The sequence below is a fragment of the Syngnathus floridae genome, chromosome 2, assembly GCF_059516105.1.
Source record: "Syngnathus floridae isolate MCC-2025c chromosome 2, RoL_Sflo_1.0, whole genome shotgun sequence".
Taxonomy (NCBI): Eukaryota; Metazoa; Chordata; class Actinopteri; order Syngnathiformes; family Syngnathidae; genus Syngnathus; species Syngnathus floridae.
This window is the reverse complement of record NC_142414.1, coordinates 11,865,203-11,890,593: the sequence shown is the minus strand read 5'-3', so window position 1 is coordinate 11,890,593 and position 25,391 is coordinate 11,865,203. Positions and strand designations below refer to the sequence as shown.

The following is a 25,391-nucleotide window of genomic DNA, read 5'->3' as shown; positions in this document are numbered from 1 at the left end:
TTGTTGTCATGCTGAAGTTTGCAGCTTGTGCTAAAATGGCTCTTAGCGAATGTCAGGTACAGTGAGACATGCTGCATAGCCCAGCGGTGGTGCCAGGCTTATAGCTACAGGGTCCATTAACGGCTATCAGATCAGTGGGAGGGAAGCATGTTACCTCGCTCACATCACCAAGGAGAAGCTGCGACATGGGCCTCACGGTGACTTTAAAGGGGCATGTGTAGTCCTCTATTATTCTCTACTAGCTATTTGAAAATGTGGCCCACCTTGAGAAAACCACAAATGGAATAAGTACCGAGCAAACGGCAAATTTATAATTGCTTATATTAATAGGCTTATAATTGCCTATATTAATAGTGGGAACCATAAATTTAACACAAACAATAAAACACTTTTTTAGTAGGGCTCTTCTATATTTGTATGAGTATCACTGATACTAAGCACCGATACCACTAGTACTTTTGATACCTGAAATTTCCCACCAAAAACAACGACAAATGAAACGAATGGCATTTATCTATTCTTCTAATTTTGAGTCATTTCTGATGGTAAAACAGTCACAATTGGCCGCCGGCACAAGTTACCGATACCTTGAAATAAGACTGGTATCGACACTGATACCTCGTATCATTACTCGACCATCTCTACCAATTTAATAGCATTTAAAACACTTGCAGTCATCAGTTTGTCCCATCAAACTGAAAATCATATTTTAAAAAATAGTAATTTATGGTGGTGGATATTTAGGGTGGAGTTTCACCACTGGGGCTTGGTGGTGGTGGTGGAGGGGTGTTCTGCCGTGAATTGTGTAACCACAGAAATCTTCTGACCCACCCAGCCTGCATGCTGTGCCAACAGGACATCCTGCCGTGATGCGCAGAGGCTCGTTTAATTCTTTGACTTGACTGACAGATGCCGAGAGTTGTGGGGGCTGTAGTGCATATACTGCATGCAGTTTCTCGCGGGTGAGCGCATACAGTGTGTGTGTGTGGGCCACGGCTCACTCCAGCACGCATGTGCCCATCCCAAGTGCACGCAGGGTGGTATATCTAATCTTTAACACCCCCGCACCAACATTCTCTGGCATGCTCTAGGGGCAGAAGGTGGGGAGTGAAGGGAGGCGGGGGTGGTGGTGGGGATGCTGTCCAAGATTCTATAGGAATAAAAAGGACCATCAAAAAGGTTTTTTTCCCCCCTGCCCAATGTGGCTGGTTTTAAGCCATAGAATTAAAAATAGAGCACATTTAGAGAAGACAGAACTGCAAGAGAACAAGACAGACAGCAAGAGTGCGAAAAATGGTGTGAATGTGTGCGGGTAGGAGAAGGGGCTTTTAGCTGGTGGACTGCCCATAATGTCCGGCAGGATGTGAGGTCATACAACAAGGATGGCTGGTGGGCGGTGAGAAAAAACTGGTTGCCACGGCAATATTATATTTTTTTGTGCTTAAAGCTGAAATGAGGCTCTCAATAAAAAGAATCGTGGGGGAAGAACAGCCTGATGCACGGGAGGTGGGGCAGGCAGGCCACAGGAGTCAATAGGATGGGAGGAAAGGGCTGAAATGATCATGCGTGTAGTCTGGGGACAAAGAGCAACTCGATGGAGGGGGGAAACGGCGAGGTGTGGAACACAATGCGAGACAACAGATAAAGGAGCCACTGTGGAAAAAGTGAGAAAGCCCAACCAGGGGCCAGAAAAAAGAAGACACACAGAAGAGAATAGTGTGGGGGCGAGAGAGGACAGCCTTCATTGTGATGAAGTACTCATCCACCGCATGCGTATGAAGAAAAGAGTGCAAATTAAGTCCACACAATCTGAAATATTAAATCTATTTTGGTTTTTAATGAAGGAGGAGTGAATTAGGGAGGAAATATAGGAGTGGATTATTAAACCTAAAAGTGTGAAGGGAGTGAAAAAGTGGAGGAGCTGTTGAAAGCTGTTCATGGTGTTTTAAATATTAAACCTATTTCAAGATTAATGAAGTGCAAATACTATTGGGAGAGACTTAACTGGAATACAGAGAAGAAGGGGGTGAAAGGGGGATCTGATTCATTATTTTAAGTGTTCACCTTTCGACTGCTGAGGCTTGGGGAGACGGGGTGCAAGGCGACAAAGAGCGAGAAAGAGCAAAAGTTGATGTGGAAGTTCAAACATGAGGTGAGCGGCGGGGCGACGCTAGTCTGCAGGCCCCGGGTGAGTTCTGGGTGAAGGTCTGAGCACCAACAAGCCAAACCAAGCAGCACCTGAGTAGAGTTGACGCTAAAACATTTTTTTCTGTGTCTCTGTGGGCAGGTGTGAGAGAATGAATGAGTGTTTTGTTGAGGAGAAAGTCACATGAAGATGTTGGACTAGAAAAAAAAATAAAAAGAATCTGAGATATAATCCATGTGCATCAGCTCGAGGGAAAAACAGAAGAGAACAAGAACAACCCACGTGTCTGAACTCTTCATGTGTGAGCATCTCAATCTGGCCTTCTACCAAGTTGAAAAAATCCCCTTAAGCACCCCTGAAAGGTCATGAAATTATTTCAATATAAATAATAAATACATAAAATAATTACCATGTAGACTATGGACAACAGATTGAGTGGGTGTGTCCTTGGGGCTGAATTCAAAGCATGCATACAGCAAAAAAGGACTATGCAGAGGGTTGTTGAAAAATGACTTGAAGAATCTAAAAAAAAAATCCACAAGCTAAATAATGAGCAGGGACTTGAAAAAATAAGATAACTTGAAATAGAAAGTTATGAAGGAGAAGTTGAATTACAGTGTTGAGCTATTCAAAACACTACTGCAGTGTCTCAAGTCATCTGTCCTCACTAAGAAGAATGAAAATGCCATTAATCAGTTCCAGCCTTGCCCCCAAATGCAAGTGTTTTGGATATTTGCTACCTACGATTATTTTAATCATCGATTAATCTGGCGATTAATCAATGAATCGGATAAGCATTGATAAAAATGGATGGATGGAGATATATATATATAGATAGATAGATAGATAGATAGATAGATAGATAGATAGATAGATAGATAGATAGATAGATAGATAGATAGATAGATAGATAGATAGATAGATAGATAGATAGATAGATAGATAGATAGATAGATAGATAGATAGATAGATAGATAGATAGATAGATAGATAGATAGATCTATATATATATATATATGTATAGCAGATCAGTTTTTGATCTGTGGATGCTTTTTATCCCAGGTCAGGTAGAAACGGCGGATAACAAACTAAAAATAGTTTCAGGTAGTAAGTATTTAAAGGTTTACGCATCAGTTGGCAGAGCTGGAGGCTATTTAAAACATCTCTTTTGAAATTGCCAGCTCTCATAAAACAGTGGGCAGAAACAAAATTATCACAGATAACCAGATTAGTGGAGCCTGTCTAAAAACAGTTCTGAGTTCTTGTCCTTTCTCACATGTGAGCAGTTTAAATATTTGTGTCAGCACACAAGGTGAGCATCAGACAAGCGAAGATCTCGTGTCACAGACAGGAAGTTGAGCGCATGGTGGCCCGAATAATAGTGTCAAGTGAACACAGCAGATGTGTGCAAGTGAAGAGGATCTGAAGAAACCAAATCCTCATTCGTGCAACCGTTTATGTCAACATGGACACGCCACAACGAATGACACAGTTTAAACACGACCATACATCATCCGTATGTGAGGAAAATAATCCATTCAAATCCTTAGTCAGGCAATCGTTGTAAAACTGCTGTAAAACATCAACAGTGATCACAATAGATACAGCAGATATGGCTGTCCTTGCGACGAGGCCATAACGATCCGAGTTACAATTACTCAAATAATCATTTTGTCAGAATAGTTTTAATAGATACTTTTTGCTTTTACTTAAGCCTTTTTGTTAAGAAACCACAATGTTAGCTACACTGCACTTGCTACAAGTATTTTTAGTAGGGCCGAGCGCCTGATCAGCCAGTTGATTTTATCGAACAATATTAGCCCTTTTCAAAATAATCATAATCAGATGTAGATTTGCCAGGCATTTTAATCAGTAATTTTGTTTCAGGGAAACGAATAAGAAAAGATCAGTTCTCAGAAATTCAGTGGAATTCTCTCTCCATATCATGTATTCAAAATGCAATTGTCAAAGAAGACACGTATTGCATCTCATGTTTTTTATTTCAAAGTCACCGCTTCACAGCATAAAAAATAATAGAGTAAAAGAATTGTGACATATAGAGCATTAAGAATAAATGATGCTTTGCTTGTAACATTACTCATGTTGCATATTTGCTGCATACTGCATAGATTGAATGAATTAAGAATCTAAAGATAATGTTGGATGTTTTTTTTTGCCGTGTTTTAGTAATTGAATGCATCTTTGTTGTAGTTAAAAAAAACCAAAGCACAGGATATGCTAAAACATGTTCTGCCTGTGTTCAATTCATAACTTTCAAATAAAATTGTAAATTTATTCATTATATACTTAGTAAATTAATTTGTGGAAAAATCAGATTTTTAAATATTAAAAACGGTGACAAAAAATCCTTACTTTTAGCTAAAGGTATTTATTATTGCTTGTGCTAGATATTTTGGTTAATCAGGGAGACTTGTGCCACTTGACAGTTTCACCAATTCAAAATGTTGAATAAAAGCAGCGGGTCAATCATGGCATGTTCTCGGTTCCTCGCTGAAGTAAAAGTTGTGCAAATTCAAAAGGTGAAGGGAGCAGCTGAAGATAAAGAAGAACGTTGCTGCTTAATGTGAGTGAATCCACCTGTCCAAGTAAATAAAAGTAATTCGAAGTAAGACTCGATCCAATTTTTTGTTAAATTGTGCTTGTAGTTACCCAAATAATTTCCCTTTACATGTGGCTACAGTATATGGTAATAAAACCAACGTAACACATCAAAAAGCATTTACTGTAAGTCTTGAATGGATTGTGTTCCAAGTCGCCACTCTACTTCCTTTGCAATTCCATGATGAGCGTAGTAGCTTTGAATAGAGTTGCACACAACTTTCTAATTCCCAAGATGGCCATATGCCCTTTACATCTGATTCAAATCTCCAACTGCAGGTGACAAAATCCTTTACTTACAGAGACTTAAAACTTAAGAAGACATAAGCCTAAACAGATCTTACGTGTTTATGGCCGCCACTCAGGATCAACTGACACTACTTTTGTTCTAGTAAAGATTTGTTTCTGTCAGAATTTACTGGCTTCACATTAGAGCAGAATGTTTTACCAGCCAAATCACACCACCCCCAGTGAGAGGTCTTCTACATGCTCCTCAGTCAATAATGACCTCACAAAACCTGTTCAGGAAAGAACTCCATCTCAACCCTCTCCCTAAATACAAATAAATCACCTTCCTGGAATCTTACTAAACACAATATGGTAATCATATCCCAACTGTCCAGTTTCCGACACAATGTTTGAGCATGTAAGTAACTGCTACCTCTCTGTTATTTGTTTTGCAGTATAAATTTAATAAAGCCACTCCTTATGGAAGGAATTCATCGGAAGTGCAGAACAATGAGTGCAGCACGGTAAAAAGATCAACAATGATTGATCAGCTCCAAATATTGAATAGACTGATGGTCGTTCAGCCCTCCAACCGAAACCTGGGTTTGAATGTAAACCAGGACTATATACTATAAGCTCACAGTCATGCTAAACACCAACACCATTGCGTTCCTACAAAAATGGAAGCATAAAAATAATAAAATCACCACCCTAATAATTAATTGATTGACAGTTGATAATGTGTATCTCAAGATGAGATGGAAGATGAAGTTCGAAGTGGACAATTTTCTGTCTTCTGTTCTGATTTACCCCACACATGTACCACTCTCCTCAACATGTCTACCTTTTTCCATCTGCTCGCCCTTTCCAGAGGTCCTTCCCTAAATCCCGCAGAGAGGGGGTGGAGCTTAGGATAGTGAGGACGCCATGGTAATCCGTGCAGTGACCCAGGTCAATTCAATTATCCTGTTTTCTTTAGCGGTGCGACGTGTGTGCCCATTTCACAGCCAACTCCCTTAATGCGCCCAGGATTAGCTTCTCTTACTTTTAATGATCTAACTATCGACGCCTTGGGCCCACAGCGCACTTAAACCCCCACCAATAGACACACACAAATACACACAGACACACAAGAACACACAGCCAGGTGTTTTTGATGAATTAGTTTTTGTGCATAGAAAATTAATTAACTATTGTGAACTGAGATAGGCTTCCTCAAATGAAAAAGTGAATTTGAATGTTAGATTGGGTTTGCTTCTTGAGGTGGGTGACTCGGTTGTGTTTGTGTTACAGAAACAGGAGCAGGAAGAGGATTGTATCATCTATCTGCATTTAACCCTGTTCCACCTCACACCTCCAAGATTTGAGATAATCATCTTAGTCCTAACACGTTAATGTGGAAGCAAGCTAATCTCAAGCCCGCCGGAAGAAAAGAGGTCATACTCGACGAGTAAACTTTCAGTACGTAGCACATGCATACTTTCTCATGCTGCACATAAAGTGACTGAATGTTGCCTCTGAAGCTGAACTGTGAGTGGAATTTCTTCTAAAAGAGAAATTCAATATTCAAATCCATAACACTTTTCTCATCATAAACATCAGAACATCTGGTTACTGGGGATGTTTTTAGCTAATTTTTGTCCCTGGTGTGTTGTACTTCTGTTGAAAGCACTATTCCAAGCAGACTTTGCATTTTGATAGACACTCATTCATTTCTTGTCATGCTACAATTCTCAGGCTCAAGGAATTGCCTTGTGTCCACTCATTCAACTCACCTCCCGCTGAGGTGCTTTTGATGGTGTGATTTGTCACCTGAACACACACTGAGTACACGCGGCAACAACATTTCAAGTAGTTGTGTATAGGTGAAGCATTTCAAGTCATACCTGGGATATCCTGTCCATTGTAGTTCCAGCCGGCCACAGCTAGCATGGATGGAAGCGGAGATCCAGGCCTGCTGTCTCTGTCTCTCTCCCTTTGCCGCTCTCCTTCCCAGTTCCTCTCTGCCTGCTGGGTTATATGTCTGACTGTGTCCTTGTTCTTCCTGTTCTTCCTCCGTCCCGATCCTGATAAAGGCTGCCAGGATCCGTCCACACCTGCATTTGGGCCCCCAATCACCGGATCCCGTTGGCTCTGGGCCGCACCCCTGGGGTTGTCCCGGGGGTGCGAGGAAGAGGCAGGGGACACCTGCTCCTCTTTGACGCTAACAGGTCTGTAGTCATGCGGCCAAGCAGGCTGAGAGTCGTGACAGGTTTCCTCCTGGCTCTCGTGGCTTTTGGGGGGTTCTTGGTCCTCCTTGCCATACGTGCTGCCTCCCTCGTGACAGCTGGCGATGGCAGAGTCCCCGGAGGAGTTGGCGGGGCTTGTGCGACGTGCCAGCCAGGGAGAAGTGCTGCGACCAGACATGATGGAGGCGAGGGCTTCGGAAGCCATTCCTACTATCCCACCGCCTCCCAAGCCCACTCCGGGTACTCCCCCTGCTCCAGTTATGCCAACTCCACCTCCGCCGCCTCCACCGCCACCTCCAATGCCAGCCGTGACAACGGCTCCCATTTCAAATTCGGCCAGTTCGTCAGCCATCTCGGAGCGGATGCTGATGTCAAGGGCGGCCTTGATGAAGCGGTGGCACGCTTGGACGATGTCTGTCATCTGCAGGTAGCTGGCCGCAGACATGACCTCAATGACGTTCTTACTTGTGAGGGCGAGGTGAGCAGAGTACATGAAGTCGAGAATGGCTTTGAAGCCTGTCGCCGTCACAATATCCAGATGAGTGACTGTAGTCTGATGATGAGGCTCTGAACCTTTTTTAACCTGGGACATAAAGTGAAGCTGCATTTATTTATTTAGTCGAGACACCAAGGAGCAACATAAAAGTCGCTCCCTTGTCATGACTTCAGCGAGAGTTTGGAACCCCACCTGGCAGTAAAGAGTCTTGAAGTAACGTGAGGAGCCCAGGAGGATGTTCTTGTGGGCCTTGAAGATCTTTCCATCCACGATGACACAGGCGTCACAGAGGATTCCGTGCTGCCGCTGCTCGTTGAGCTCTCGAAGGAGCTGACGGTAGTGAGAGGAGATCTCCATGTCCTCCTTCCTGTTGTTCATCTGGGTATCTGAACAAAAGCCTCTCTTCCACAATTCTGAGAAGACAAAAGAAAAACAATGATATCAAATATTCCCTCTTATTGTAATTTTGAAACTCATAATAGTGATATTTACAAACATTACAGAATTTGGTGTTAATTGTGTCATGAGTCATGTTTTTCTCTGTGCTAGATTGTGAAGGAAAAAAACCCCACAATTATAGCAAAATTTTTTAAAAGGGCACAACTGCCAAGAAGTCACATTATAAATTTCCAAAAGTGTTGAGAAGGTGATTCATTAAGGCCACATGAGACTGAAATGTACAATCGTGAAAAAAACAATCTCCAAATCATACAACCCCAACAAGCAATTGACCTTCTCCCAACAGAAGCACTGCAACATTTGGTGTTCTTATTGAGTAACAATTTTTTGGAGGTGCCACAGTTATGTTTCTTTTTTATTTCACCACCAACAGTGTGGTTGCCATTATTATTGTCAAGGAAGAAGCGGCCACTGTAGGTATATTATACCATAAAGAAAAGATATGAGGGGAAAAGAGGAGAAAGTGTGAATATTTGACAGACTTTTGGCTCCATTCATTGACTGCACACATGTATTACGTTGACAGAGACTCCTTACACTTGGCTTTTTCAGCCTCAGGCAAATGCACAAAAGTACAGCATAACATTAGTCTGGTATTACTGCAAAACACCCGTTTCCAATATGCTGTATTGCTTAGCGGCAGCTGTCTGGATGACGCTTCATACCTAGAAACATTACGTTTTTTTTTTTTTAAAAACCCATCAGCTACGATGTGGCATTTTTGATTGGTGTGACACTTGCAACCCTCCACCCTGGTAGTTGGCTGCCAAAGTGCCTTTTAGATATACAGCAGAGCTTGCATTTTAAATATAATTACTATATCAATGACAGTTATCATGATCATGATTAAAATTTGTTTAACTCAATTTTTTGCAGCCTTCGTTACAGCGCGTTGTATGATTTGCCAGTTTTCAAGATGCAAGTTCGAAAAGCTATGCATTAAATACAAATCAATTAGCAATGACAACATTAGGTTTTCTTTACATTATACGCAATAGATGTCATCTGGCTGCTTTACTCTGGAATTAAAAGTACTGGTGTGTGATTCTCAGTTAGTGGTCCCAATATCAGTCTCAAACCCAAATAAAAAAAAAAAGGCAAGTACTTGCGTCACAAAGTGCTTCGGCACACGGTGCCAAATAAATCAGACCAAGAGACGCAACGACTTGGAAATAAATAAACTGGACATTGTTTCGATTCTACTCCAAGAAAAATAAAGTATATTTAGCAAAAAGAAAGACACGTCAGGCTAAGGATCTCTCAATAATGAATGTGACATAAAGACAATGACATCAAAAGGTGCCACATCCCAACCGCCGTAGTTTGATGTCTAAAAACAGCCCAGCAATAAATACACAGAAATCTCTTTTTCTGTCTCTCTGACAGGTTGATTCGAAAGTGTGTGTCAGAGAGAGAAAAGGTGTGTGTGTGCGGTGTCATTAGATGTGACAGCCACGTTACAACATGTTCACTAAAAAGTTGAGAGGGAGGAGGGAGGAGGGGGGGGGGGGTGAAACACATTTAGGGCAGACCACCAAGGCTCACCACGAGCGTGAAATGGAGCATTGAATCAATAAACAAGGACTTGCTTTCACCACAAGACAAAGCTCTCTTGAACTTTCACCTCAGAGATTCTAGTCTTGCAAAATCGAGGTGATGGACGTGCTACAAAGAATAGCCCATTATGACAATTTGAAGAGCGACATGCATGCAAAAATAAACATTCCGATTTGAATTTTGGGATTGCATACCCAATTATCTGCTTTTTTTTTCTGGTCACAAAAGGCATTTCACACTTGAACACAAAGAGATGCAGGTGATAACAAAAGCTAGGGGGACGAGGAAAGTGACAAAGGGAGATGCGCACGTCGCCAAAGCATTATCGAAACATTGAAGGAGAAGGCGGAAAACAAAGCCGAGCGAGCCTAAAACACGAACACGGAACATTTAGGCAGTGCATTAACAGCTGCCTTCCCTGCTCTCGTCTGGACGAAGACTAAATCGCGGGGATGCCGAGCGTTACCAAACGCAGCGGTGATTTGTTTTGGGAGCGCCACAGCTGTCAGGTCTGGTGGGCCTCTCGGAGAGATGACAGCTTGCCTGGGCCAAGGTGACAGCAACGTTTGCTGCGGGGCCGGCACACTTCAGGTCACGTTTAGCAAAGCTCTGCTCAACCTGATGGCTTGTAGGATCACATAAATCCTCAATGTCTCCCACGTCCGCTTGGACGTGTCTCATGTGAGCAAAACTGGACCACTGCGAGGAAAAAAGCTCGGATCAATTTTTTCTCATTCATAATCTTTTATTGAGATTAGCGTTTATTTAACCAGCAAAGATTGAGAAATCCGTGGATGCGTGTTTCATAAGTGTTTTTTTCTGTGTGTTTTTCCTCTGGCTGACGGATTGCTGAAAGAAATCTATTGCTGTTCTAACCTTGAGATATCTTTTTTTTCTTTCTGCGTTGGTATGATGGAAATATCAAGAGTCTTCTCCAATCACCTTTGCAGACAAACTTTAAAGACACAGCATCCTTTCTCTTGCTTCTCAGGGCCACTTGCATTCAATGTTGTAAAGACAGCCCATTTCTATAAGGAAAAAACATTATTGCCGCACACAAGACCAGAAAAGCCTTCAATCGTGAAAGCACCCTGCTAATTATTTTTTTTGGTACATGAGAAATACAAGGTCAATCTTCAACAAACTTCTTAGAGGAAAATGAAATCTCACAATACGGAGCGACCAGTCAATCTCACCAGCCATCATCCTTTCATTTCAAAAAGTCAAGCGGAATCCTGATACTAAATTCACACTGTCACACTGACAAGCAACATGTTGACGCTACAGCCCGGAGAAACTTAGACAAACCACATTGCTTGAAAAATGACATGACACTTTGAGCTCTTCTTCCTTCCGTCTCTGAGCTGATCAGAAATTTCAAGCATAATCTTAAAACATTTTACATCTTTTAATTGTATAAACGTGAGAGACTTTCATGAATTTTACAAACATGGAAGTACAACTCATTTGTTTACCGTTGTGATAAATTTTTAACCCTCGCAGCAAAAACTATGCTACTATCGGAGCGTGACATTTTACATGCGTTGAGGAGGAAGAGGTGATGATGTTGTACCAGGATTGATTGTCAAGCAAGGTGGAGTTGATATCAACCTGTCCTCACTTGTGTATCATGCAAATTTTCCATATAGTGCAGCTAATGGGGCTGATCTAATCTCTAAGTTTTTTTTTTTTTTCACTTTTGAGCATGAATCGTAATCCAGGAATCCAAACTAAATATGAAATTTTGTGAACAACCACCACTACCAGAAATATCATGACTAAAACAAACACCTCAGAAATAAACATTAAGGAGAAAGAAATGAAAACATGAGGGAGGAAAATGTTGGCTTAATCACATATAGACTCACACATGGTTAATCAGAGAGGAGTGCATTTTGACCTCTAAACGGTCCGCAGGCCTAATTGGCTTCTTTCTTTTCAGCATGTTCAACTCCTTCCAGAACCAACAATCCCAAATCTCTCCACTGTTGTTCCTCATATTTTTTTTTTTAGAGATTTACTTGACATATAAAAATATCTTTATCCTTCCTTCCATGAATTTTCTTCAGAAGACACAAGATGGCTGACATTTGGTTTTGTTTCAGTGAAAGGTGCCACCAGAGCTCCGAGACTCTGTCATCCTTCTGACTCCAAATCAGAAGTGACTGTCGTCGTTCAGCCCTGGCTGAACAGCACACAGAAAAAAATCAAGGGCCCCCTTGCTCTAAAATCACACATACACATTGTTACTGTCCTCAAACATACAAACGCATATAAGCGCTAAAACACACACGCTTAGCAGAGCCTTCGTGGTGTTGCGGCTGCTTTGTGGCGGTCACATCATACCAAAGTCACTTTAGGCAGACAACTAAAGTGATGAGACGTGATGGAGTGAGAGGACGGGGCTTCTTCCTCCTTGTGTGTGTCTTTCTATTCAATTTGTCGCTCCGAGCCTGTCCTCTGCTTCCTTGACCCGAGACCAATACAAACGACCTTGTGGACCAAACACGGAGGCAAACTTTGTTTACATGAGCTTTCCCTTGGATGGGTTCCTCTTTAAAGGGGAAGTTGACCCAAAAAAATGCTTTACAATATGTTGTATTTTTTCAGAAAGTAAGGACATATTATCCTTTAGTGGCCGGTAGGCTACTCGGAAAATTGCCACCCTCATCTAATCACGGTGCATACAAATTGCACTCGTCTGCTCGGAAAATGTCACAGTTCTGCACATTACTTGATAAAAGGGTTTCAGCGGGGTGAACAAGTGAGCAACAACAGAGTTCCAGCTCTTCAGACAGATTGGAGTTAGACTATGTTTTGACCGCCACACACCTGAGGTGCATGGGCAGAAAGTATTATTTAATTGAATGCTCATTTTCAATGATTGGTTATGTCATCACTCTTTTTGCAATTAGATGAGCAGCAATGATTCTACGCTCACTTTCCCTTCACGACATGAGGGCAGTCAAAGGTCACGGTGAAACACAAGCACGGAGGCAGAGCGGGACATGAGGAATTCAGAAAAAAAAAAAGAAAGCAAGACTAGATGAGGTGAAGAGATATGACCGATAGACAACGAGTGAAAGGCAAGAAGGAAGAGGAAAATGAGTCAGGCAGCCAATATTTTCAAACAGCTTTGCTTCCACTCAACTGGGCATCAAGGCCATTATCCCGGGGTTAATCCCCAATCCGACAGAGCTGGCAGCCTTTCGGGACAAGCCAGCGTGTTCACCCATCAACAAGGCTGGAAATGAAAATAACACGCACACACACATTGCCAGCGAGAGACAGGTAGACCAGCTACATTAAAAAATATATATTAGGAATTATTATTCTTAGCTCCTTCATTTTCTTCTTTTCATCCTGCACTCTTTTATCTCCTCCGTTCTCATCTTTGCTGCGGTTCTTTACATCTCCTATTTCACATATTCTTAATATCAAGTCCCCGTGCACCTACCTGTCCCCATCAGCTTTGAGCATGCTGTATTTGCCACCTCCACCTCTCTTTCCCTCCGGCCGTCTAGCTGGCCGCTTTCCCGGAAGCCAGGGTGGAGGGGAAAAGGATAGTCATGTCATGTGGAGAGGCACCAAAGAAGATCCAGGAGGCTTAGGAAGACTTAATGCTACTTCCTTCATCCACCTTCCTTCCCTTCCATCTCAACCAGCACCTGAAAACTCAGGTCAACACCCTTCAAGTCAGCCTCGGTCACCCATCAAGCTCTGGAGATTCAATTTCTGTGAGGGACTTAGCCTCCAGTTTTGAGCCTGTCTTAAGACATTACTATACTGGGCACCATCTCATTTTCTCACCTCCGGCTTCACGAGGTGTTAAGCCCAGGGGGATCGTCTTGAAATCCAGTCACACTAATGACAGACTAGGATCATCCCAAAATGGCACTTTGTTTGGCTCCTCAAGCCCTCAGGTGACCCCATGACACCAGTCAGTGATACTGCATGCATGTGACTGTATTGTGGATGTATTGGAGTTAGCGTTGTGACAAGATGCACCAAAAACGACACTGTGCCAAAAAGCAGATTCTGGGAGGAACGGTCACTTCAACAAACATTTTTGAGAATTAGATCATGGGTTTTTGGAGAAATTTGATTTAAAAAGAAAAACGCCCTCAAATTAGAGTGAAGCAGTAGAATGTAATTATTTACTCAAGCATTTTAGTTCCTCTGCCACTCGGGGAAGCCCTTCTCCAATTGGCTGTCAAGTTGCAGTTCAAAATATCCACCAAATAAGCTTGTACACGTCAAAATTCCGAGGGGTTGTCCAAGGCAACGCATCAAAATTACCGTGTTGTTTCAGACAGCATCAAACATTTACATTTGTAAAATCATCAATAATCAATAAAATATATGATGGTTGAAATAAACGTTAATTGCAGCCTACTAATTACAAATGTAATGTAATACATTTTGAGCAAATGTTTTTTATTGATAATTTGTTATGGAGGATTTTAGAGGTCTTTGAAGTGTTCATTCCATGATTTTTGTTTTTTTTTTATTCCACAAAGATGGTGCACCTTTGTCATTTCCTTCTCAATGTGTATGCGTGGTTTCTGGGCTACGTTCCTCTCTACGCCCGCTCGGCCTCCCATGGTAACAACATGATGGACGAGCTGGGGCTTAGCCTAAATTTTCTCTCTATTAAAAGCTGTGAAATGCAAATAATAAAACATCTCATTACTGTAGTTAGAGAAGTCAAATGAAAAGGTGTGGGAGGTGTGGGAGGAGGTGTGGATGATTGGAGCCCTAGGACAAAAGAGGGGTTATAAAGGAAGGCGGAGGACAGGATGGGGCGTGTGAGTGGGAGCAGAGGATGTCAAGGCGAAAGGAGAGAGGATAGAGGAGTTGAAGAAGACGCAAACAGATAACAAGACAGTGAGTCTTTGTTTTAGAATCGCTACCGTTAGATTGGCCAGTAGGCCAGACTTCAACCGCTATGTAAACAGAGCTGGGGAAAAAAATGAAAAATGATTCTGAATCCTTACAATCATCTGTAATACTTTGAAATGACAGCACACAGTAATGTCCATGGAGATTGGGACATGGACCCAATTATCATTTTGGCTGTAAAATGAAATCAACAAGATGTACGTTAAATGCAGACTTTCACTTTTCATTTGGAGCAGGAAAATAATAGGGCAATAATAGGAGTGATCATCAATCAAACTTTTATGTTTTCCCTTTTTTCCAAATGCTTTGCAGTGAATTACAATTACAAGAGAGATTAGCAGTCAATTGTCCCATTACTTTTGTCCCTTCAACGGTGGGGAAACACATATACAACAAACTGTTGTAATTTCTGCATTGTTCAGTTGATTTATTATTATTAAACACCCTTAAATTTAACACTGAAAGTCAAAAGGAATGGTGAATCATGTCAATATCCCAAACAATTCTCAGTATGAGTCAGAGGTCAAATCAATCAAAGGCTTTACAAACTGATACATGCCAAAGTGACAGTGCATGAGGAATCCATGTTCACAAAAAAAAAAATCATAACGCCATGTGAGCTCATTGTTGTTTATAAAGATGTGTGCTTTTGAATGACTGGATGATAATGACTCACTGGTGGCGAGCTATCTGGTGCCGAGGCGGGTGTCCGATAGAGAGAGAGCGCGTGTGTGTGTGTGTGTGTGTGTGTGTGTGTGTGTGTGTGTGTATGTGTGTGTGTGTGTGTGTGTGTGTGTGTGTGTGTGTGTGTGTGTGTGTGTGTGTGTGTGTGTGTGTGTGTGTGTGTGTGTGTGTGTGTGTGTGTGTGTGTGTGTGTGTGTGTGTGTGTGTGCATGCGTGCATGCGTGTACGTGCGTGCGTGCGTGCCCGTGTGCGTTTGGGGTAACCTGATGGTAAAGTCACTTAATAAAAAAGCAAACAGGCATCCTTCTTAAATTCTAAATTCTTCTAAAATTAACTTTCGCTCACAATAAGTTCAGCTAAGAAAAGGGGAAAAAGTGTGATGTCACCACCCCCCATACACCCTCCCACACACTCCCCTTCATGGGCAAATACAGCAAATCTAATTTGCAAACACACATCTTATTTTACTATATTAGCGTAGCCATCAATATACAACATTGACTGGCTTCCTGAGTCTATCATACAAGTGATTTACATACAAAGACGTGTTTATAAAAGCGCACTTGTATAGAATGGCCTGAGGCTGCCGTGTCACTCATCAACCTGATCAAAACGCCGCCACAATCAAACAGGGAGATATCTTGGAGCTCTTTGGCAAATCTGTCCTTCAACAGCAGAAATAAAAAAAAAAAAAAAAACGAGGTGAGATAAAGGGAGAAGAATCAAGCAGAGAGGAGAGGGGCATCTAAATATAGAAGGACTCACATTTTTGGAGTTGGAGAAAAGACGGTGAAGGAGAAGAAGGACAGGAGGAGATGGGGGTGCGAGAGAAAAAAGGAGAAGGAAGAGCGATGGAGAACAAAAGCAGTGTTGTGGCGGATAAAGAAGAAAAGTAGCTCGAGATCGATGTTCAGTGGACTAATAGAGAACTGGGCATCGGGGACACTTGAGCGGAAGACTCAATGTAGCACGTTTCCACTACAAATGTTCATCAATCAACAGTTCAATATGTGTTATTATACTACTTAAACTGTTGCTTTGAAAGAAGAAATACGATATAATCCATGTACTATTGTCAGTTAAGTTCCTCGCAGCCCACAGACACAAAGTATTTTTTATTAAGCACAAAAAAAACTTAAGCAGCAATCCAGCGTGAGTCGCTTAGTTGAGTATCAGTTGTTGTTTTTTTTACCCCACCGATAGCCAAAGGTTGTTTTTGAGACAGATATTTTTTGGGGAGGTAAAAAGAAAAAGCAATGTAAAGTTTGCTTTGTTGTGCCTCAAGGCTACAAACTCCACTGTGATGAATCTCCAAGTCTCATGGACAGACTCACATTTGTCTTGCTCCTCTTTCCACACGTCTCCTTTTCTGTCTGTCTGTCTGTCTGTCTTCTTGTCTAAAGTAGGCATTGGCATTACATAGACTGACAACTTTTTTCTAACACGAAAGACGGCCGCGGCTTGCAGGCTTATGGCGCTGATGTTATACTCCTGCAACCCCTGCAGCCACGAAAAGTGAATTAATTTGTGCAACTGGCACGATATACGCCATCAATAGCCAAAGACAACGCCCACCTTGGAAACTTCATTTGAAGAAATCACACAAATTTCCCTCTTTTGTGAGGAAGGTGTCCGTGGAAATGCCCTGAACAAAAATCAAATGGAGGGGGTGAGACAGCACAAGTAAGTGTACAGAGGTGAGAAAGCGATTAAAAAGAAGAGGGCAAGGAAGAGACACTTGACGAAGGGATGAGGAATGACAATGAGTGAAAGGTGTGAGCTGAGACAAGATGAAATGACATGACAAGTGATGTTGAAAGTTCACCGTGAGAATTAACAGAGCCGCAGACAATGAGGCAACCGCAATGAGTCGACGTTTCATTTTGTGTTCACGTACAGTCAACGTAAAACTCAGTGGGGGAAAATTCGCCCCTCGCCACTTAAAAGGGGATGTGGACTTTTTCACTTCTGTTCAGGTCTGGCTTGATCACTCCTGGTTGAAAACAGGAACTGATCTCTATTTTCAAGAATACCCATCGACAGATGAGACTACACACTCATTACCCCCCCCCACACACAAGCGATTTGTTTCAAGAAACTCAAAATGTCAAGCATTAAACATTTTTAAAACAAGCACAGTCACTCTGATGTCTCAATGGCAATTCAAACAGTTTCGTAGTCAACAGTTATTAAAGCCGAACTGGGGAATCCACTTATTTTATATACCTCTCGTTAGGGCTGACTTGGGTGAGAGGAGAGCTACACCCAGGAGTGGTAGCCATTGGGACAAACATCCATTCACACTCACGTTCAAATGCATGTACAATTCAGACCACGTGTTTTTGGAACATGGAAGGAGAGAGGAGTGAGCGAAAACCCACGCAAGTACAGAAAGAACATGGAAACTCCACAGAGAGAAAACTAAAACTGTCAAGGCTAAATGAAGTCAAAATGACAAATGTGAAAGCAATAAAATATGATGTGTGATCATTTTGGCATTGACACTGGCGCTGGACAACAAGAGCGGGGTCGTTGGTCCATTGAGAGTGCGACGACAAAAAAAATGCACAGAATTGCCATGGCAATGAAAATGAGGCTCTTGTCTTTGTTAGCTACTAAAAGTCGATTTCAAATTAAGCTGAGGCAATCGTTTTAAGATGAAGAAAATATGATACAATATTGTGTTGAAGGTTAGAAGACTTCAATTGAATGTGGCTCTTTCCAGGAAAGTATTACATCAGGACCAAAACCTGCAAATCGTCTTTGTGATTTTGCAATCATCTTCATGAACAATAGCAAAGTAGTAATGCATTAATTCTCGAGACAACTTTTCTGTCTTATGATGTAGTAAGCACTATTTCATATAACTTTGCAACTTTTTTTTGTATAACTATTTGTTTTAAATGTTGCAGAGCTCTCTAGACCTTTTAGATTTAAATTGCCCCATTGGGTCAAAGGCAGCAACACTGATCCTGCATGGTACCCTCAAAGTAACTGTTGCACTAACAGGATATATAAATATGAGCAGGAATGAGAAAGGGAACAGGAAGAGGGTGAAAATGTAAGAGGGAGGAGAGCAAGGGTAAAAATGAGAAATAGAGTAGGGGAGGCCACAGGAGGCACCTGGCCCACTTACAGTAGGGTGACTGGAGGAGGAGGAGAGGCGGGGGATGAAGGAGTGGGAGGAGTATTGGAGCAGGATGAGTGGGATGGATAGAGTAGAGGGCACGGAGAGGACGGGGGCACGTGTGAGGTGAAGCAACCAAAAGGTGAGCAGAGAAGAAAGCTCTTCATTCCAAGTTACGTTTTAATACATTTTACAATGATGTTCATAATATCACTCCAGAATTTTGTTTCATATACTCTTTTGAGTTTAGAGCCATTTGAATTAAATATTACTAGCTCTACCATCAAACACCATAAATTTAGTTTTGGCGTTCATTCATCTTATTTCTATCAAAATATTTCATACTGTCAATTTAAATAATGCATAAATAGCTTGGGACCTAATACTCGTGGAACACCATAATACACTTATACGATGTGATTGTGAATTATGAATTTAGAATCTAGAAAGAATTATATTTGATTATCTGCCATGAGTGTTGGGTGCGAATGAGATCGTCCCGTCCATAGTAAGACGAGAAAGACTGTTTATCCTGCCATCTCGCACCCGCCACCTACAACTCTTCTAAAACTAAACCCTGTATTTAGTTTAACTACCTTACCAACTGTAGCTTTCCAGTTTCGAACACTTGATGTTAAATGAGTGTTGAATGAGTGTCAGAGAAAGAGAACGAGAGCGAGAGAGACCTTAGAAAAAGATGGCCAAAATCTCATGGCACACTACAGACATAGTGCAGATGTAGTTTCAAAAATATGGGGGGGTCTAAAACAGGTGCGATGGAGAGGACGTAGGAGGGGACTGGTGGTGAAAAAGTGGCCTTGTGATGCCTTGAATGGAGGTGGTACGTGGGCGTGTGACGAAATACTAACACCTCACCCAAAGTATGAATAAGCGACCACAACAAGCCGACAGAGGTTCAATCTCTTCTCCCGGCGCAGCCTGCCTATAGCACTAATATCCCATAATTCCACCCACAGTCCTCGCTCTACCTCACATCAATGAATATTTCATGTCCTGATGGCACTTTTAAAGCAAAAACTAATTAGCAAATCCGAGTTGATCTGGCATTAGTCATATCAGGCCAATTAAAAGCCAAGTCCTACTGTACATGTTAATGGCAGCCAAGTGGAATAATTGTATGTTGAGCAGAGGAGTGAATGTTAAACAGGTCTTGTTAGCGGCACTTTAGCACTCCAATTCAAAACTGGATTACGAAAGTCCGCAAAACCGGATAATGTTCAACAGCGGCAAACAAAGAGCCCATCCATTTGTTAGTGTCACCATCAAGTCCACGAGGTCAGGGATGACGCTCCAAGTCGCAGGAATAATCAATCCTAGAGATACAAACTGAATTTGTTTCTTGACAAAGGTCTGGAAAATACTTCAATTTAAATTTATCCTTGCCCATTAAAAAGAATTGAAACGCCATTAACCCATATAGTTGAATTTCCAGTAATACGTTTTTGGGAGTGCTTCTAAAGTCGCTCTTAGGTTTTAGAGGTTGCCAGGTGCTTTAGACCATAATGGGTTAAATCACTCCAGTCTCCCCCCCAAAAATGTACAGTTGATCATCAAGTGCTCAGGTCAGATGTGTTGTAGAAGCAGAAAGCTGTTTTTGCACCATGTTTCTGCTCGTGTCACATATAGAAGTGAGCAGACAAAATTTGTGGATTCTGTTTCTAAACTGATGAGTTTGGATTAGGATAGGCTGTACGGACACAGAATAAACTATAAGACGCATATTAAAAACAACAACATAGCTTGCTTTTGGTTTCATCAACCCCTCTCTCGTTTTTCTCTCCCACGTTCAGCACATGTCTCTCTCTCTCTCTCTTACCTGAGCTTTGATATGGAAATCTGGCACCAGGCAGAGCCCGAGGCTAGCGGACCATTTCTGAAGATGTATTTGCTCCAAGCCACTCAATTTCTCATCAATTGCTCACGCTGTATGTATAAAAGATAAATTCATTCACTTGAAAAATATCAACTGACAAGTATGTACTTTTTTTGGGGGGGGAAAGCTTTCAGCACCGTCCACACTTAAACTTACACCTTGAAGAGAAGTCGGGCTGATCATCTTTCTGCACAGAGTTTAAGATTCTAAGTCACTTATAAATGAACAACTAAGAGAGTGCGCGCGTGTGTATGTGTGTGCCCGCTGGCATGCCTGCCAGGTAATTACATTGAGGATGCCCACTCTGCGCGTCCAACATTCTGAGTCATTCAAGGACAACCGGGAACAAGTTGAATAAATAAATCATAATACATTTGAATCGATGCTGACCAAAAAAATCTGCTATTTGTCTTGAATGAAATGAATGAATGGAATGAATGAATTAATTAATGGATGAATGGGTGGATGAATGAATTATAGTTAATAAAAAAAATGGATGAATGCATTTTTAGTTAAAATTGATTTCCTAATTGAAAACTCAATAACCAAGAATAGAGACAAAAGGAGCTCCAATGGACATGCAGGTGCATGCATGCGAAATACAAGCACCATCACATCCATGGAAACTTGCCTGTGTGTGTGTTTGTGTGTGTGTGTGTGGTGGGGGTTGTTCATGTTGAGGGTACGTCAAACTCACCTGTTCCTAATTGGGGGGCGGGGAGATGAGCATGTTAGATAGGTGGACAAAAATGACAGATGCTACACACACACACAACCCCCACTGGCTCCCCACTAGGATTAGGAGCACCTGTATTCACAATGTGCTACGGAAGGCAGTTAATCTAAAAAGCTTTAGGAGTTGTCCGAGGTGGGGGGGAGAGCAGCCCGCAATTGGCTCCAGCTCACTGTGAGCCAAAGCCGTGAATCAAGTAGTGAGAAGGATAACATTCAAGATGGGATGCATACAACAGTCAACTTTCAGGGATCTCTTTTAAAGTGAGAGCAAACAGTTAATCCAGTGTCCTGCTAGCCAGGTGTACACATGAACAAGTTATCACTACGAAAAAAGTGGCAGAGATAAAACAATGCATGAAGCGTGGATCCCTTTATGGACCGTTTGACCTCTTTTCCGCATTTCTCTACGGTCATTAAGAGGTGTATGGTTACCATCTACATAAAAAACACACACACACTAGGGGGGGGGGGGAGTACACTGCGTCCCTGGGGATAGAAGCCCACTAAGCAACTAGCACACGTCAGCCTACAACCTACACGGGGGCACCGAGCACCTCCTACACACCAGCAGGCTCGCACATACACCAACAGAGAGGGGGCAGCGTCACGAGCCTCCAAACTGGCACCCGAATCATGCCGTGCCAAGCCGTGCCTCCCCCACTTATTGCGGGCATTGCGGCAGCATGTGACTGAAAGCTCCGCCCCCCTCGTAAATGGCACACAAAACGCTCACTGCTTCAGGGCCCATGAGCAAGGCACTAAACAAAAAACTGCAACCACCTTCAATTTAGCCAACCCAAATCCAATCTTCAACCCAATCTGCACAAAAAGTTCACCGGTCAAATGTCGGGTTGACCCACCAGCGCTTGCTTACTCCCGTCCACACTCCAACGAGCATGTGGACCACCAAAACTGAGCAGAAGATGTGTTGAAATCTCACCTCAGGTCATCATCTTTATAAAGTTTCAGACTTAAACTCAAACCCAAGTGGAAAGTAGTTTATAATCTCACAGGCAACGTGCAGCTAATATTTTTTCCATCTTACAGTGGATTTCGCCCCCACATGCCTCCTCCACTCACATTCTCACTGCCGTCTTGGTCAGTGGTTAGAGCATTGCTGTGTACACACACACACACACACACACACACACACTCTGACACACAACACACACACGTGCCGTGATGCTCTTCTTGTTAGGGTAGCACAAAACACCACCTCAGGGAAGCACAGGGCTCCTGGGGCAGACCAGGTGGTGTCAAGAAAAGATGCAGCGAGAACTTTTGGGCCAAACAAAACTGACGGAAATATACATACACAGACACATATAATAGAATATGTAATCCTACAATAATTGAATAACTGAATAAAGGAATTTGGAGGGCTTACCATATCAAGCTGGACTTCTTAACCTGGAATGACGGAGGAAAAAACAACTGCACAAATCCGATCGGGCCTTAAGACAATTTGGGAAATCAGCAGACAGTCTTTTAATCCAAAGATCCTGTTAGTTGCTGTCAAACTGTGCCGTGTGGGGCCCTTGACGCAAAGACTTTTTCCGTGGCTTTGTTATAAATTCAATGAACACAAACATGTGGGTCGATAGCTTGATAAAGAAAGAAGACAAATATGAGCAACAACTGCAGCACGGACGCATCCAACATGCAAACTCCAGCCAGAGCTGAGATTCGAACCCAGAACATCAGCAAGGCACTACGTCAATAATAGCATCCACTGCACATGAAGCGATACGGGCAAAAATGACTTAACTGGACAATGATGATTTTTTTTTTTACAGTTGGGGACTGCCCCGCACTCGTCGAATGACCGCGCATATATAACGAACACTTTAACACGGCAAAGGAAATTGCGCCCCCTGGTGTTCTTGTCAGGAAACAACTCTTAGTGGTGCTACTTATATTGTATTCTATTCTTTTTTTTTTCTTTTTTTTTATTGAGGACGCTAAGATGCGCCTTGCTATGGCCAGGGAATAACAAGAAATAAGATTATTTCAGAGGCTGTGACTATTCACACTATTTATTGACGGCAGTCGTCCTTGTCAGTGACAGAGACTCTCGACACTTCGCTTTTTCATCCACAGGTGCATATCACTGACCCCCCCCCCCCCCATCCGCCAAAACTTTTCAAATCCCCCCACGCCAAAAAACAGGGTGTTCGTTTAAATACACCTTCAAGCTACCCTGTTTGGTTTATTTATTTGTTTGAAATAAACTATCTTTGTTCATCTCAACTATGCTAGCTTTATAGCTATAGGCAAAAGAAACGAAATGCATTTCCACTAGATGGCAGAAGGTACAACCAACCCGTGTCCACCTGTTGCCATTCATACTACAGAAAAACTGCCTTGTAACTTAACATACCCATATTTCCCATCAAATACGTTTGTGAGACGAGATTATCATATGCGTTTTTATGACATTTGTGTTTGGTGGTATAGTGTGACATTTTTCCAATATAAAATATTTGCATTGGGGAAAGAGATCATGCATTTCCTTGTTAAGTTTGCTCTGTTGAAGCAGAAGAAATTTCAGCTGGACAAAGAATCCCTCTTTGGAGGTTAACTGAGGCCAGACGGAGGAGGGTTCATGTCCAGTCTTCCGCCCTGCAAGCAGCCGAACAAGCATTGCAGCCAGCCCCCGCAAGAAAGCGCTCCACAGCCGTAACCGGTCGCCTGTTGCCATGATCACATCAACGAGGAGTTCTTTGGCACGAAAATGAAAGTTTCATTTTAAAAAGTCAACTCGGAGAGTGGCGTGTCATCACAAACAAAGGCAGACAAGTGCGTGCCTTGTTCAATTGTGTGTGATACGCCACGCGTGTCAATGAGTGACAGTTTGCACAAAGCGGCAGACAGCCGAACAGGTACTTTCACACCGCTCACTCTGGGGAGCCTGTCACAGCGATCCGACGGAGCCACCGTAATATTGATTCTTATTTCTGCGAAACTGAAATAAACACACGGGCAGGTACCTCTGTGTCTGACTTGCTGGACACGCCAGGGGAACTAGTGAAAATATATCAATGAAATAGGCACAGACATGCAGCGTGGCTTAGTCTTCGAAAGCCGATTTAAAAAAAAAAAAGGAGAAGCTTCTTACTTGCAGCAAGTGAGACATACCTGTTACCCCATGGGCTCTGAATGGGCTCCGGGCTGCACGGCGATCGGTGTCGCTTCCCTCCGAGTCCAATGTGGTGTGACAGCTCCGAGAAACAACACGGTAAAGGAGGATGAGTGCAGTGGGGCGTGGGGGGGGAGGGATGTCCACTCGGAAAGCTCTGTCCTCTCCTATGCGTGTCTTTTCTGCCAAGTGTAATTCCCCGTGTTTTCTCCCACTCCACAGCCCCGCTTTCTCTCGCTCTCCCAGCTTCTCCCTCCCCTGCTCTTCCGTGTCTTGCAATCATGAGCCTCCCCCTCGCTCGCTCCCTCCCTCCTCTCCTCTCCTCCCCCATTAGACTCTCTTCCTCCCCTCACCTCTCTCTCTTTCTCTCCCCCGCACGTCTTCTTTATCTCTACCAATCATATATATATATATATATATATATATATATATATATATATATATATATATATATATATATATATATATATATATATATGCGATCTTGATTGAGCAAGGGGATACATTTTACAAACCAAATAAATAAAAAGGTCACAGAAAGTATAAATTCTAGAACGAAGGATGGAAAATAGATTATTTTGAGGAATAAATAGATGAATATGAAAAAAATTAAAATAATAATTTTTGGGGGATAACCAATAACATTTAAAAATTAAAACCTCATAAATTACATTTGGGTCAATTTAATAGTATTAATCTATACTTTTGGTCAGTCCAGACGTGTGAGTGTTACTTTTACAAATTATCGACCAATCTAAAGTTTTAAAATGGCTTTCTCTTTTTCGCAATGCAATGGAAATTTTTGAACAAATCTGTCAAAGTGATGATGATTTTGGACACTGAAAAGTGGACGCCAAAATCATCATCAATCCTCCAGACGCCAGCGATATACACATTTCAAATTAATTCATTTTGGAATGTGAGGTTTGCAGTGATGTAGAGATAGGTGGTCTTACTTTCATGGTGATATATAAAAACATATTTCAAGAAAAAAGCACAACATGATAACACGGGTGAAAAAATGGGAAGTTTTTTGACAGAAATTGCTTGGTGACATTAGTGCACTTGTGGTTGTCCCATTGCTATATATGAGTTGTTTTATCTTTGTTACAGCTGCTGTCTTGTATTGTACTACTGATGATGATATTATTATCAGAATAACAATAATCATAATCGA

The 25,391-nt window shown here is 42.1% G+C and overlaps 1 protein-coding gene across 3 annotated transcripts in view; it reads right to left on the bottom strand.

Annotated features, from left to right (window-relative positions):
• Positions 1-24,485, bottom strand: part of zbtb46 (zinc finger and BTB domain containing 46) — a 52,274-nt gene extending 27,789 nt beyond the window's left edge. The window contains exons 1-4 of one of the 3 annotated variants that reach the window (XM_088364682.1): positions 24,214-24,353; positions 10,676-10,761; positions 7,910-8,130; positions 6,880-7,804 (exon numbers count right to left, since the gene is read on the bottom strand). In XM_088364682.1, coding sequence (XP_088220808.1) covers positions 6,880-7,804; positions 7,910-8,130; positions 10,676-10,736 — 1,207 coding nt within the window. In that variant the 5' untranslated portion in view covers positions 10,737-10,761; positions 24,214-24,353. Of the gene's footprint in view, positions 1-6,879; positions 7,805-7,909; positions 8,131-10,675; positions 10,762-13,190; positions 13,305-24,213 lie in introns of those variants that run through there. The other 2 variants (XM_088364673.1, XM_088364665.1) reach the window with 2 other exon arrangements.
• Positions 24,486-25,391: the final 906 nt, after the last annotated feature.